Source organism: Didymosphaeria variabile (genome assembly GCF_027946475.1).
Source record: "Didymosphaeria variabile strain IMI 356815 chromosome Unknown scaffold_4, whole genome shotgun sequence".
NCBI classification, from domain to species: domain Eukaryota; kingdom Fungi; phylum Ascomycota; class Dothideomycetes; order Pleosporales; family Didymosphaeriaceae; genus Didymosphaeria; species Didymosphaeria variabile.
In genome coordinates this window covers 3,446,951-3,458,570 of record NW_026611623.1, presented here as the reverse complement: position 1 = coordinate 3,458,570, position 11,620 = coordinate 3,446,951, and the positions used below count along the sequence as shown (strand labels likewise).

Sequence of the window (11,620 nt, the reverse complement as noted above, 5' to 3'; positions counted from 1 at the left end):
TTTACCTTCGCACAAGTAGGCAGGTGCGTCTAATGGATCTAGAGGCCAAAGCTCCGTTGTGCACTCACTTTCTCGAAACCATGGCTGGCATAGTCACTGTCCGTGCATTTGGATGGGCGGAGGCATACCGCCAGAGAAACGGGAGACTTCTCGACCAATCCCAGGTTCCGTACTATCTGCTTGCTGCGATTCAGAACTGGCTGGTTCTGGTGCTGGAGCTGGTGGTTGCGGGTATGATTACTGTTATCGTGGGCCTGGCGGTAGGGCTGAGGAATAAGATCGATCCCGGATATCTTGGTCTAGCGCTGATCTCTGCTGTAAGTCTAAACAATCCCGACCGCTTATTCAAAAGATACTGACGACCCCCAGATGGACCTAGGCTTCAACTTCCGCATTATTATCGTCTACTGGACCGAGCTGGAAACCTCACTCTCGGCCGTTGTCCGCATCCTCCAATTCTCTGCCACCCCTTCTGAACAACAAGATCTTACTACTGTAACCCCACCAAACTCATGGCCCAAGCACGGCGCTATATCCTTCTCCAAATTCGCAGCAAGCTACAGCGAAGACGGGAAAACAGTCCTCAACAACATCACCCTCGACGTCCAACCCGGCGAGAAGATCGGCCTCTGCGGCCGCACGGGAAGCGGCAAATCTAGCCTCGTCGCCACGCTCTTTGGTCTACTTCATCAGCGCGAAGGCCAAGTAATGATCGACGATGTGAACACCACAGAAGTATCTCTCTCGGCTCTCGGCTCCAAAATCATCGCACTCCCACAAGAACCCTTCTTCCTCAAAGGCACCGTACGGTACAATCTCATGCCCTGGATCCCCGAAGACAAACGCCCTGCCGTCTCTGATGCGCAGATGAAGCTTGCGCTGCAGGAAGTACAGCTGTGGGATAAACTCAGCGGCGCGGCTGAGACGGGGCAGTCCGCACTAGAATTGAGCCTGGACAATGTGGATAGTTTGCTGAGTCAGGGGGAGAGGCAGCTTTTTTGTCTTGCAAGGGCGGTTCTGATGGATGGGAAGATTGTCGTTCTAGACGAAGCTACGAGCAGGTAAGGCTCACTCTGCACTCCCCTCTACCCTTGTTCTTGTCTCTTTCTAGAAGAAGCTAATTGATCCATAGTGTCGATGCGCATACCGACGCGCTCATGCAGCGTATACTACGCACTGCGTTTGCGGATCGGACAATCATTGCGATCGCGCATCGGCTGGATACCATTTTGGATTTTGACCGCGTGGTGGTTATGGATGCGGGGAGCATTGTGGAGGTTGGCGTGCCGGGAGCGCTATTGGAGACCGAGGGGAGTTTGTTTAAAGCACTGGTGGAGAGTCAAGAGGCCAATTGACGAATTAAGGGGCAAAGGCGGCAATTCAAGCGTTTCGATTGCTGAAGACGGTGGATGAGAGGAAAGTATAGATAAACATATGGGAAGCATCCTCTCCTACCGAAACCATTCCTGTGTTTGGGATGTGAATATCTACATTCGATATCCGAGATGACTGACGCATGATTTAGCAATTCGCATTCAATCGTTGCAGCAAGTCCTGACATTTCATACTTTCTACTCCTATACGCGGACCACCTCGTGATCTCATCGGTGTTCCTCGCTCCAAATCCGCCGACGGTGCGATTTCTGACTTCTTCTGACGTCCGAATCCTACGCGCGAACTATTCCCAGATTAGGCATCGGCTTAACTACGACGACATCACCAACCAATACAAACACGTCTGTCGCGGACCCATCAATCCTTCTTCAGCCTCAGCCAGTAAAATCGATGACCCCCAAAAAACAGCATTTGTAACATTACTAACGTACGAGAGACAGGTAGTAGTTCACGAATTCGTCCGTGGTGGATCCAAGAGCTTATTAGGAGAATGGTAGGATGAATGGATGGCATATAAAGGGGCGTGGAAGGGTAGGAGAGATAACAACAGCACGCTCGTTTCGCCTTCCAAAGGACACAGATCTTGAAAATGCGGTTCCACTCCAGCGTGCTCCTGTCCGCCTGTCTCGCTAGCCTCAGCAATGCCTACACAGCGCACGAGACGAAACCAACTGCTACGATCCACGGAGGTGTCGTAATCGGCACCACCACCTCCCTCCCCTCCGCATCCGCAGTTGTGAATAAGTTTCTGGGTGTACCCTTCGCGGCGCCTCCGACGCGTTTCTCTCCGCCAGAAGACTATGAGAAGTGGACGCACCCGCGAAACACATCGTCCAGGAAACCAGCGTGTATCCAGGAATTCGCTTGTAAGCTCTACCGTCCTCTTCAAAAGCTTTCAAGATAGGGAACTGATATAATATGGCATGTTCCAGTCACCCAACCTGTCTTAAACCTCACCCTATCTTTGTTCAACACGCCAGCTCCCGAAGAGAGCGAGGATTGCTTGTACCTGAATGTCTTCGCGCCGTCCACTCCTGCTCCCAAGGGCGGAAGAGCGGTCATGTTCTGGATCTACGGTGGCGGCTTGTATTTCGGGGATAGTTCGATTGCGCCGTACGATGGAAGCCACTTCGCTGCGTACGAAGATGTTATAGTGGTGGCAGCGAATTATCGGACGAACGGTATGTCCTTATTCGCTTCCAATCTACAGGCCGACTAGAAGGAAAGAGGTGAGATGAATGCTGACAAAGGACAGTCTTCGGCTTTCCCTCTGCGCCTTCGCTCCCCTTGAACGAGAACAATCTAGGTTTTCTGGATCAAAGAAAAGCGCTTGAATGGGTGCAGCGCAATATCCACGCCTTTGGGGGTGATACGAGCAAGGTTACCATCTTCGGCGAGAGCGCGGGGTCTTTCTCTGTCGACGCGCTTCTGACCAGCTTCTCTGCTAACTCCACACCGCCGTTCCGCGCGGCTATCATGGAGAGCGGACAGCTGAGTTATCGCGGGAGCCCAAACGTGGGAAAGCCGTATCCAGACTCGACACCATCGTGGAACGCGCTCGTCACGGCGTTAAACTGCACAGCCGAGCAAAGTTCGAATGAAAGCGAATTAGACTGCGTGCGTGCCGCGCCCGCTTCTTCCATCAAAGCTATCCTCGAGAGCGACTTTCTCTATTTCTTCCCGAAGCAGGATAACAAGACGCTCTTCTCCAACATCGCCGAGCGCCGTAAGTCCGGCTCTATCGCGAGGATCCCGATTTTGAGCGGTACAAACGCGGACGAGGGACGCTTTATTGTGTACAGCCAGAACAATCTTACTGCATACTTGCAGCAGGCTCTCGGAGAGGGTCTGACAGAAGAGATCGTAGAGGCTGTGGAGAAGCAGTATCCGGTTGGAAGCGAGGAGTATCCCACCCAGTACGATGCGCTGGCGGCCATCGATACGGATATATCGTTTCAGTGTGGGGCGGCACTTGTGGCGAATGATACAGCGGAGATTGGGACGCCGAGTTGGAGGTATCTGGTATGTTGTTCACAATTTCTTGGTATTCCCTACGTATGTTTAGTTGCTGATGTGATGGCAGTACAACGCTTCGTTCCCCAACACCGAAGGCTTCCCCGACTCGCGCGCCTATCACTCGTCGGAGATTTATTCTGTCTTCAGCACGTATCCGGCTGCCAATTCGACGGCTGCACAGCGCGAGCTTTCCAGCTTCATGCGTGGTACATGGGCGAGTTTTGCAAAGGAACCTGAGGCGGGACCGGGGTGGAGGGCGATTGATGCGAAGAAGAAAGGAGCTGCTAATGTGGCTGTGTTTACGGCGGAGCAACCACAGAAGGTGAAGATGATGACGCAGAGCGAGGTGGACGCGAGGTGTGCGTTTTGGCAGGACATCTTGGCTGGGGACTACTAGCTTGACGTGAAGCTTGACGTAGTAGCATGGGCGCTTCCAATTAGATATTGAAAGACGAGGCTGTCCCTTGTGTATCCGCAAGCTCTGCTTCGAGCACGGAAGAGCATCTCAACAATCGCAAGACTTCTCTTCCTGTTCCCACCACTGCCACATCTCCAGCACCGCCCCACTATTAGACACCCAAACCTCATTGAAATACCGGTCCACGTTGCTCGACCACGTTGCAATCGCCTCCTTCTCCCGCATCACCATCTCGTTCTCCGGAAACGTCTGGAACGCATGCTCCACGGCCGCCACCGCAGAATCGCGGTTCTCCGCATCCAGAAGCAAACGGTACTTCCTCGCGGACATGCACATCGCAATAGCAACCTGTTCCACAGACGGGCTCCAAGTGTCCTGGTGGTTGTGAGAAGGCACGGACAGAAGACATTTGCCTATATCAGCATCGACATGTGTGGCGAATTCTTCCACCAGGTTCCTGCGGCATTGCGAGCGCTCCATGGCATCGAGCGCGCGCTGCGCGCGGTTGACACGTAAGTCGAATGCCAGCTCGGCGACAGTATTAGCGAAGTCTACACCGCCAGCAAGCATTAATTTCGGCCAGGCGGGCGATGAACGCATGTAGTCGATGGTCTTGAGGCCGCATTCGGTGGCGGTGTTAGTGGAGAGGTAGTATGCTTCCTTGCCAAGGCGGTCGTTGTTGTGTTTGAACCAGAGGATGTCGGAGAGCGCAGCTGTGGGTGTCGTCCAGCGGGGTTCTGCGGTCTCGCGGATAATGCGGGCGGCGAGGTTTCTGGAAACCGAAGAGCCTTGGATGCTCAGACCTGGGAAGGCATGGAGGAACGTGGGGATGGTGCGGAGGAGGGCTGTCTGGAAGGGGCGGAGAGAGGTGGTGGTAACTTCTGCCCTGTCGGTGGAGATTGGGTCCATGGTGATGGTCATTGTGATGGCTGGCCACTGGGTCATGATGTGGTAGTCTGTGGCTTTGAGGATGTCAGGGAATTGCCGACCTAGCACAATGTACTGTTTTCTTGATCTCTTCTGTAGCGGATCGCTGTTCGTGGTCCACTTGATGCGAGCTACATAACCGTTGAATTGGCTAACTTCCTCGGGGTCCTCTGTTACTGGCAAGATTTGACGCCCAAGGGGATCAGAGCGAATACTGATGCCATCGCAGTCCACACGGATGAACTGGTTATGTTTCACAAGGTAGTCATATGCTTCGTAATAAACTTGTCGATTGACTCGTAGGATTGCGGTGGGGTTATTGAAGCGAGTGCTAAGAAATGCGCGTTCTCGGTTATGCTTGAGCTCCCAAGTGCACAGCAAGTCTTGGTAAATGATCTCCCTGATTTCTATTGGGAGGTCAAGGAAACGTAAATGGTCCTCCATTGCTGTCTCGTAAATAGAAGGAGTGAGTTATCAAGAGATGGATGTTGAATTAATTGGTCGGCTACAATAGAGATGTTCTGCTTATGTTATTTCGACAAAGGTGAACGCACAATGACAGTATAGATACAGAAGGAGTTGCATTGTGTGACGTGAAGCGGTGAGGTGTGCCTCACTGCTGTTGCTTACGCAGATAGACTCCATCGCCACTTCGTGATGCAGAACGCGAAGTCCGGACGATTGGTCATGTGCAGAAAATTGAGATGTATTCGTGAGCGCCCAGAGAGAGGCGTCTGGGGAAATGACGCTCGGAAGTTTCGAGGTGCAGGTGCCACTACGGTGTTCAGTCCGCGCTAACCTGGTAGGGACTGCCCATCTCGAAACATTTTCTGATTCGAGTTACTCTATTCTTCTTGATTTGCTTTGCATGCATGGTGCACGTAGCATCTTCAGTTGGCGCCGCCGGTGTCGTCGGCCAAAACAAAGGCCGAGGCGCGAATGTCGCGAGCCAGACAAGGAAGCAAGAGGATGATGATGATCAAACTTGCCATCATGTTTTGTATTTAGTTAGTGGACAGTCAGTCACAGGTGGACTAAAAGAAGGCTAAACCATGGTGAATCGTGAGTTCGTTGCGTACTAGCTAGCGACACAATCTTGAAGCGTGATTTTTCTATTTGCCTGTTCGTATTTTTTAGTTAGTATCTTACACGGTGTGTTCATTTTACACCTCCTTGGCCGGGACACCACCTGGTAGCGTCTGAGCCTTCTCCTTGAACAGCTTCTCCGCACCCTGCCACACGGGCGCCGTTGCCCTGTCCTTGAGCGCCAACAAGCTGGGCAACAGTGCATCGCTGAAAGCCTCGGATGACTCTCGTGGCAGCGCAGACGGAAGGTGATCGATCGAGATGACCGATAACCTAGGTCCGTTGCCCTCCACTGGCACCTCCACGGTGGGCTTATCAAACGTAGTGTTGATGCTGTAGATGGGGATTGGGTTGTGCGGATTCGTGGTGTCGCAGCTGACGTCGCACACGACGCTCAGCTTGCGGTTGGGCGACTTGAGCGATTCGAGGTTGACGAAGGGCGGGATGGGCTTGGACAGGTAGATGCAGTTGACGAAGAGGTCGCTCTCAATAATTTCGGGGTATGGGCCGTCGCGGTCCTTGGTCTCAGGGAGATCCCACTTCTTAATCTCAGGGCAGCCGACCTTTTCGAGGAGGTCGACAGCGCCGCTACCGCAGCGGCCAAGGGCGCCGAGGACGAGCGAGCTGGGCTTGCGACCGGCGACCTTCTCGCCTGCTGCGACGTCTTCTTTGAGCTGGGTGATGAGCTCAGTCTCGTTGTTGTAGTAGCCGCGGCCATCGGTGAAGGTCTCGATGCCGGGAAGGGGCTCGCCGTTGGGGTGAGTGAGCTGCCATGACCAGGTCTGTGGGAGTTAGCCTCGACTCTTTAGAGCGATACATGAGAGGGTACCTTGATAGCTAGAGCAGCACCAACGAAGCCGGCATGGTAACCAAACGCAGCGACTCTTCGGCCGGTGGAGTCCTGGAGAAATTCGAGGTCGTAGAGCGTGCCCCCACCGCGGGGGAAGCGGGCGAGGACCTGTTCCCAGCCGCCCTGCTGCTTGTAGCAGTGCGCAAAGTGTACGAAAGTGTGCTTGAGCGGCGACTCCTCCTCGGGCAGCTCCTTGAGGCCAATAATGATGCGGTCTTCAGGCGCCGTCTCCCAGGAGTTGGTATCGACCAGGGTAGCTCCAGCCTGTTCGAATTCCTCATCCTTGAAGATGCGCGAGTAGTTGGGGTCCTTGGGGCTGCGCTCGACTAGCACAGGGTAGCCGGCGTCGAGAAGCTTTTTTGCGGTGGTGGGCGTAAGGCAGGAGCGATGCTCGAACGGCTTGCCCTCTGCGCGGGCGTGCAGTGTGGGGAAGGACATTGCGGTGGTGACGGCCGGCGGTTTGCGTGGTCGAAAGAAGTCAATTGGAAGGAGCGAGGGTATGCGAACAAGGTCTGGTATTAATGAGCCTTCTGCGATGCGCGCTCGGAATGGACGGAGCAGTGTAGTGTTTATTGCGCTGTGGGTAAAGTGAGCGATGACTCCATGCGCCGCTTTTCTGCCGACGGCCACCGCCATTGAACCCTCCGAGGTCGCGCTCACATATGAAGTCACTCCGAATGGTCGAGTCCGAGCAGCGGTGGGGCACGTGCCATGCGGAATGGCATCAAGCGTGCAGCGCCCGTGGTTAGCCTAGGTATTTCTTCGTCCAGGGATCCACGCGAAGAAATTCAAGAAGAACTGAAACGCTCTTTTTCACAAGCACCGTAGCTGCGCTATGACTGCTGCGACGCCGGTCCTTGCATCATTTCGTCTCAAGCTTGACCACCTGCCGTTGGCGGAATACGGCGATTGACGAGCCTGCATGCCTTGATTGCAAGTGAAGAGTAGAAGATCGAAAAATGCCTACACCGACTTCCCCGTCGTCGCACTCGCGTACATCGTCCAACGCAAGCGCGAGGTACAACGCTCATGCGCCCGCCACCCCCAGCCAACTGCGGAACTCCCATGTCCCCTCGGAGCGCTCCTCCTCGCCAGAAGACACGATGCACGCCGCGCCGTACCACGACGATGAGCCCGTGCAAGCTTCGAGCAGCTCTGCGCCGCATGACCTCGAGTTCAGTACCGACGGCATCCACATGAGCACCGACCGCGCATCTGTACACTCTACAGACGAAAACGTCCAAGAACCCGGGGGCGGAATAATAGAGGTCGATCTCGAGCCGACCGTGCGAACACGGCTGTTGAATCACACAGCGTCTAGCGGTGGGGAAGAGAACGGCAGCCCTGGCGCCATGTCGCCGCGACCAGCATCGGGTCGGAGCTATGGGAGCTTCAACACCGACAACGGCTTCGGCGGACGCTTTCCAGGCTCAATAGACCCTCATACAGGAGAAGAGGCGGATGCGACACATGCGCTCTTGGGCGATGCATTCGCCGATGGCGTATTGGGCCGTGGCCGTGGGCAGAAGAGCACAACACAGTATCTGGCCGAAAGGCACGGTGTCAAGAATAGGAAGCTGATGTGAGTCGAGGGGTTACGTTTGCCTTGAGATTCAAGCTAATAGGAGAAGGTACCTTGCATACTATATACCCATCATCAACTGGGTACAGCAATATGAGTTGCGCTATCTCAAAGGTGACTTTATAGCAGCTCTTACCATGGCCTCTTTCTACATACCCATGGCCCTTTCATACGCCTCCAACCTTGCCCATGTCCCTCCGGTGCATGGTTTGTACAGCTTCGCCATCAACCCACTGATCTACGGCATACTGGGCACATGCCCTCAGATGGTGGTCGGCCCAGAGGCGCCAGGCTCGCTCTTGACGGGTGAGGTTGTGCGGGAAAATATCAAGAAGAAGTTCACAGGGGACGACGATGGAAGACGAAATGCTGAGATTGCGGGTATCGTCACATCATTAGCGGGCGCGTTTATTTTGACAGCGGGTGTATTCCGACTTGGCTTTCTCGATAACATCCTCAGCAGACCGTTTCTGAGAGGATTCATCAGCGCCATCGGCATAGTCATTTTCATAGACCAGCTGATACCCGAGATGGGACTGGCTAGGCTTGCAGCCGATGAGGTGTCGCATGGAAGTACAGTAGACAAACTCGTCTTTTTGATCAGGAACGTCGGGAACGCTCATGGACCCACCGCGGCACTGTCCTTTACTGCGTTTGGTGTCATCATGTTCTTCAGGTACGCTGGTAATATACGCACGATGAGCATCGACTGACAAGTTCTCAGAGAGTTAAAGAAACGACTACAATCGCGTTACGCATCTGTGGCTTATATCCCGGACCGCTTCGTCGTGGTTGTTCTATCAGCCATCATAGTCTGGAAGTTTCGCCTGGACCTCAAGGGCGTCAGTATCCTCGGAGACGTCAAATCAAGCGGAAGCGTCTTCTCCGTGCATTTCCCATTCGAGACCTCCCATCTGAAGTATGCTTCGGATGCCATCAACACCTCGCTTATTATCGCTCTCCTCGGCTTCTTCGAATCTTCCGTGGCGGCCAAATCACTGGGTAGCGGCGAACGCAACAAAGACGGTGTCTCCATGCCCCTCTCCGCAAACCGCGAGCTCATCGCCCTCGGCACAGCGAACATCACTGGTGGCCTCTTCATGGCTCTTCCAGCCTTTGGTGGTTATGGACGGTCGAAAGTCAATGCCTCGACTGGTGGACTGACACCAATGAGCTCCATTTTTCTATCATTGATTACCATCCTCGCCACCTTCTTCCTCCTCCCAACCTTCTACTACCTCCCCAAAGGCGTCCTCTGCGCCATGGTTTCCGTAGTCGCCTACTCCCTTGTCGAGGAAGCGCCGCACGACATCAAATTCTTCGTCCGCGTACGTGGATACTCGGAGCTCATCCTTATGGGTCTCATCTTCGTCGTCACCATTTTCTGGGACCTCAAGCGCGGCATCGGCGTAGGGATCGGCCTCTCCATCCTACGCCTCGTCCGCCACTCAACGCGTCCGCGCATCCAGATTCTCGGCCGCGTGCCAGGAACCACGGACAGGTTCGCCAATGCGGAGATCGACCCCGAAAGCTTGGAGTTCATCGAAGGCTGCCTCATCGTTAAGATCCCTGAGCCGCTCACGTTCTTCAACACGGGTAACCTTAAAAACCGCCTCAAACGTCTCGAAGATCACGGCACGGCATCTGCTCACCCTGCGCTACCCCGAGTGCGCCGCGAAGAACACAACAAGAACGTCATCTTCGACGTTCACGGCGTTACTTCTCTCGACGCAGCAGCAGCCCAAATCTTAGTGGAGATTGTGGAGTCGTACCGAAAGCGAGAGGTGAAGGTGTTCTTCTGCAGGGTTCCGCACGAGAGGTCTGCGGTGTGGGAGCTGTTTGAGTCGACGGGCATCGTGGAGCTATGCGGTGGAAAAAGACACTTCGTTAGTAGTGTAGCGCAGGCGTTGAGGATGACGGAGTTGGAACGGTTGACTGAGGAGTATGGGAGTGAGGCGAGCAGCTCGAGGGCAGGCACAGATACCGGGAGAAGGGCGACAATTTGGTAGGATGGAGTTTGTATCCGGATTAGCATCAGATTGGCGTTGGAGCGTGGCATAGCATGTAGCGTGTAGCGATGAGACGTTATAGATTTTGGTTGATTGCTCTTGCCCCTTTCTGCGTGCGTCGGCCTCTGTGCTTTCCTTTTCTTCCAGACCACCTCATGAAATCGTCTTCCCCAATCCGCCCTCCTTGTCTTCGGCCATGCATGTCCACGGCCGAGATTTGATGCTCCCTTCCGAATTGCAGCGTTGACGGGAGCACCCTGTGGGCGCGCATCGGAGCGTTCGCCGCACCTTCCTCGGCTGCTGTCCCCTCGGAGAAACGCGCCGTCCGCAGCCATGGAGACGGACCAGATCCCCTCCCACGGAACCACGAGCTATCAACGCCTGGCCACAACCTCACATTTCGCGGTCCGCAATCCTTAGTCGTCTTCATGCTCGCATCCTGCGATTACGACATGCATACACAACTATGCCAATTCGGATTCTGGCCGAGCTATCATCGGGTTGCAACGCTACGATAGCGCGGGTCCAACACACCACACCGGTGCTGCATCTGCGAGTGAGCGTATCAGGCTGCCCGCGCTGAGACGATGCCGGAACTAAGACGCAATCATCGTGATGCCTGCCGATCCATCGGATAAGGGCAAAAGGTCCTCGCATCGAGACGAATCGCAAAACAGCAGAATCACTTTCAATTCTTTGTTGTCCCTCAGAACGAAACTTGTCCACGACAAAATCAACGTCGCCTCATCAGAGCGCCCGTTGCGTGACGTCGACGGCCCTCGCGACAAGCCTTTGTGCTCATGTGCCACGGCGCCTTAACCCCGTCTGGGCAGCACGTTTGACCGGCTTGTTTGCTCGGCCAAGCATGCTTAGCAGCTCGGCTTGCGAATCGGCGCGTGCCATCCCTGCAACAACGCCCCAATCCCCGGGGTGATTGGCGGGGAGAGCCCGCGGGGTTGAGCACGAGTGGGGAATCGAGCTGGGCCGCTGTCACGGGAGAGGTGAATGGAGGCAGAAATGATGCCGATGAGGAAGGACATGCTGCCGATCGCGGTTGGTTTGGGTCATAGTGGCTGGGGTAAGCTAGAGCTGTGGGGAGTGGTTTAAAGATGGAGTGCGCTGTGGAGATGGACGCTTCTCTCGCATCTCGTACGCTTTTCTTTTGGGTCTTGTCTCCAGTAGGACGAGGCTTAAGGTGCTGACGAGGCGACAACGACGCGGTACGAAGTACATTGGTTCCATTGCCAACACTTCGTCTACGCACGCTGTGCTACCTTTCGGTCACAATCTTGCGCTGACTTCGCCTTCTCGTCCATCATAACTCCAAACAGAAAGCC

The 11,620-nt window shown here is 54.7% G+C and overlaps 6 protein-coding genes across 6 annotated transcripts; 4 read left to right on the top strand and 2 right to left on the bottom strand.

Annotated features, from left to right (window-relative positions):
• Positions 1-80: 80 nt before the first annotated feature.
• Positions 81-1,355, top strand: N0V89_006019 (uncharacterized protein; the record flags this gene model as incomplete). Its single annotated transcript, XM_056214792.1, has 3 exons — positions 81-317; positions 370-1,061; positions 1,133-1,355. 3 exons carry the CDS (start codon positions 81-83, stop codon positions 1,353-1,355), a joined length of 1,152 nt encoding a protein of 383 aa, XP_056072059.1.
• Positions 1,356-1,984: 629 nt separating this feature from the next.
• Positions 1,985-3,808, top strand: N0V89_006018 (uncharacterized protein; the record flags this gene model as incomplete). Its single annotated transcript, XM_056214791.1, has 4 exons — positions 1,985-2,261; positions 2,328-2,576; positions 2,651-3,417; positions 3,479-3,808. 4 exons carry the CDS (start codon positions 1,985-1,987, stop codon positions 3,806-3,808), a joined length of 1,623 nt encoding a protein of 540 aa, XP_056072058.1.
• A 108-nt stretch (positions 3,809-3,916) lies between these two features.
• N0V89_006017 (uncharacterized protein) lies at positions 3,917-5,200 on the bottom strand (the record flags this gene model as incomplete). Its single annotated transcript, XM_056214790.1, has 1 exon — positions 3,917-5,200. One exon carries the CDS (start codon positions 5,198-5,200, stop codon positions 3,917-3,919), a length of 1,284 nt encoding a protein of 427 aa, XP_056072057.1.
• Positions 5,201-5,919: 719 nt separating this feature from the next.
• On the bottom strand, positions 5,920-7,130 carry LYS1 (Saccharopine dehydrogenase; the record flags this gene model as incomplete). The annotated part of the gene is made up of 2 exons (XM_056214789.1): positions 5,920-6,624; positions 6,672-7,130. The coding sequence occupies 2 exons, from the start codon at positions 7,128-7,130 to the stop codon at positions 5,920-5,922; spliced, it is 1,164 nt and encodes a 387-aa protein (XP_056072056.1).
• A 690-nt stretch (positions 7,131-7,820) lies between these two features.
• N0V89_006015 (uncharacterized protein) lies at positions 7,821-8,278 on the top strand (the record flags this gene model as incomplete). Its single annotated transcript, XM_056214788.1, is given in 2 exon segments — positions 7,821-7,828; positions 7,846-8,278. The coding sequence occupies 2 exon segments, from the start codon at positions 7,821-7,823 to the stop codon at positions 8,276-8,278; spliced, it is 441 nt and encodes a 146-aa protein (XP_056072055.1).
• Positions 8,279-8,411: 133 nt separating this feature from the next.
• Positions 8,412-10,283, top strand: N0V89_006014 (uncharacterized protein; the record flags this gene model as incomplete). The annotated part of the gene is made up of 2 exons (XM_056214787.1): positions 8,412-8,950; positions 8,999-10,283. 2 exons carry the CDS (start codon positions 8,412-8,414, stop codon positions 10,281-10,283), a joined length of 1,824 nt encoding a protein of 607 aa, XP_056072054.1.
• Between the last annotated feature and the right edge of the window lie 1,337 nt (positions 10,284-11,620).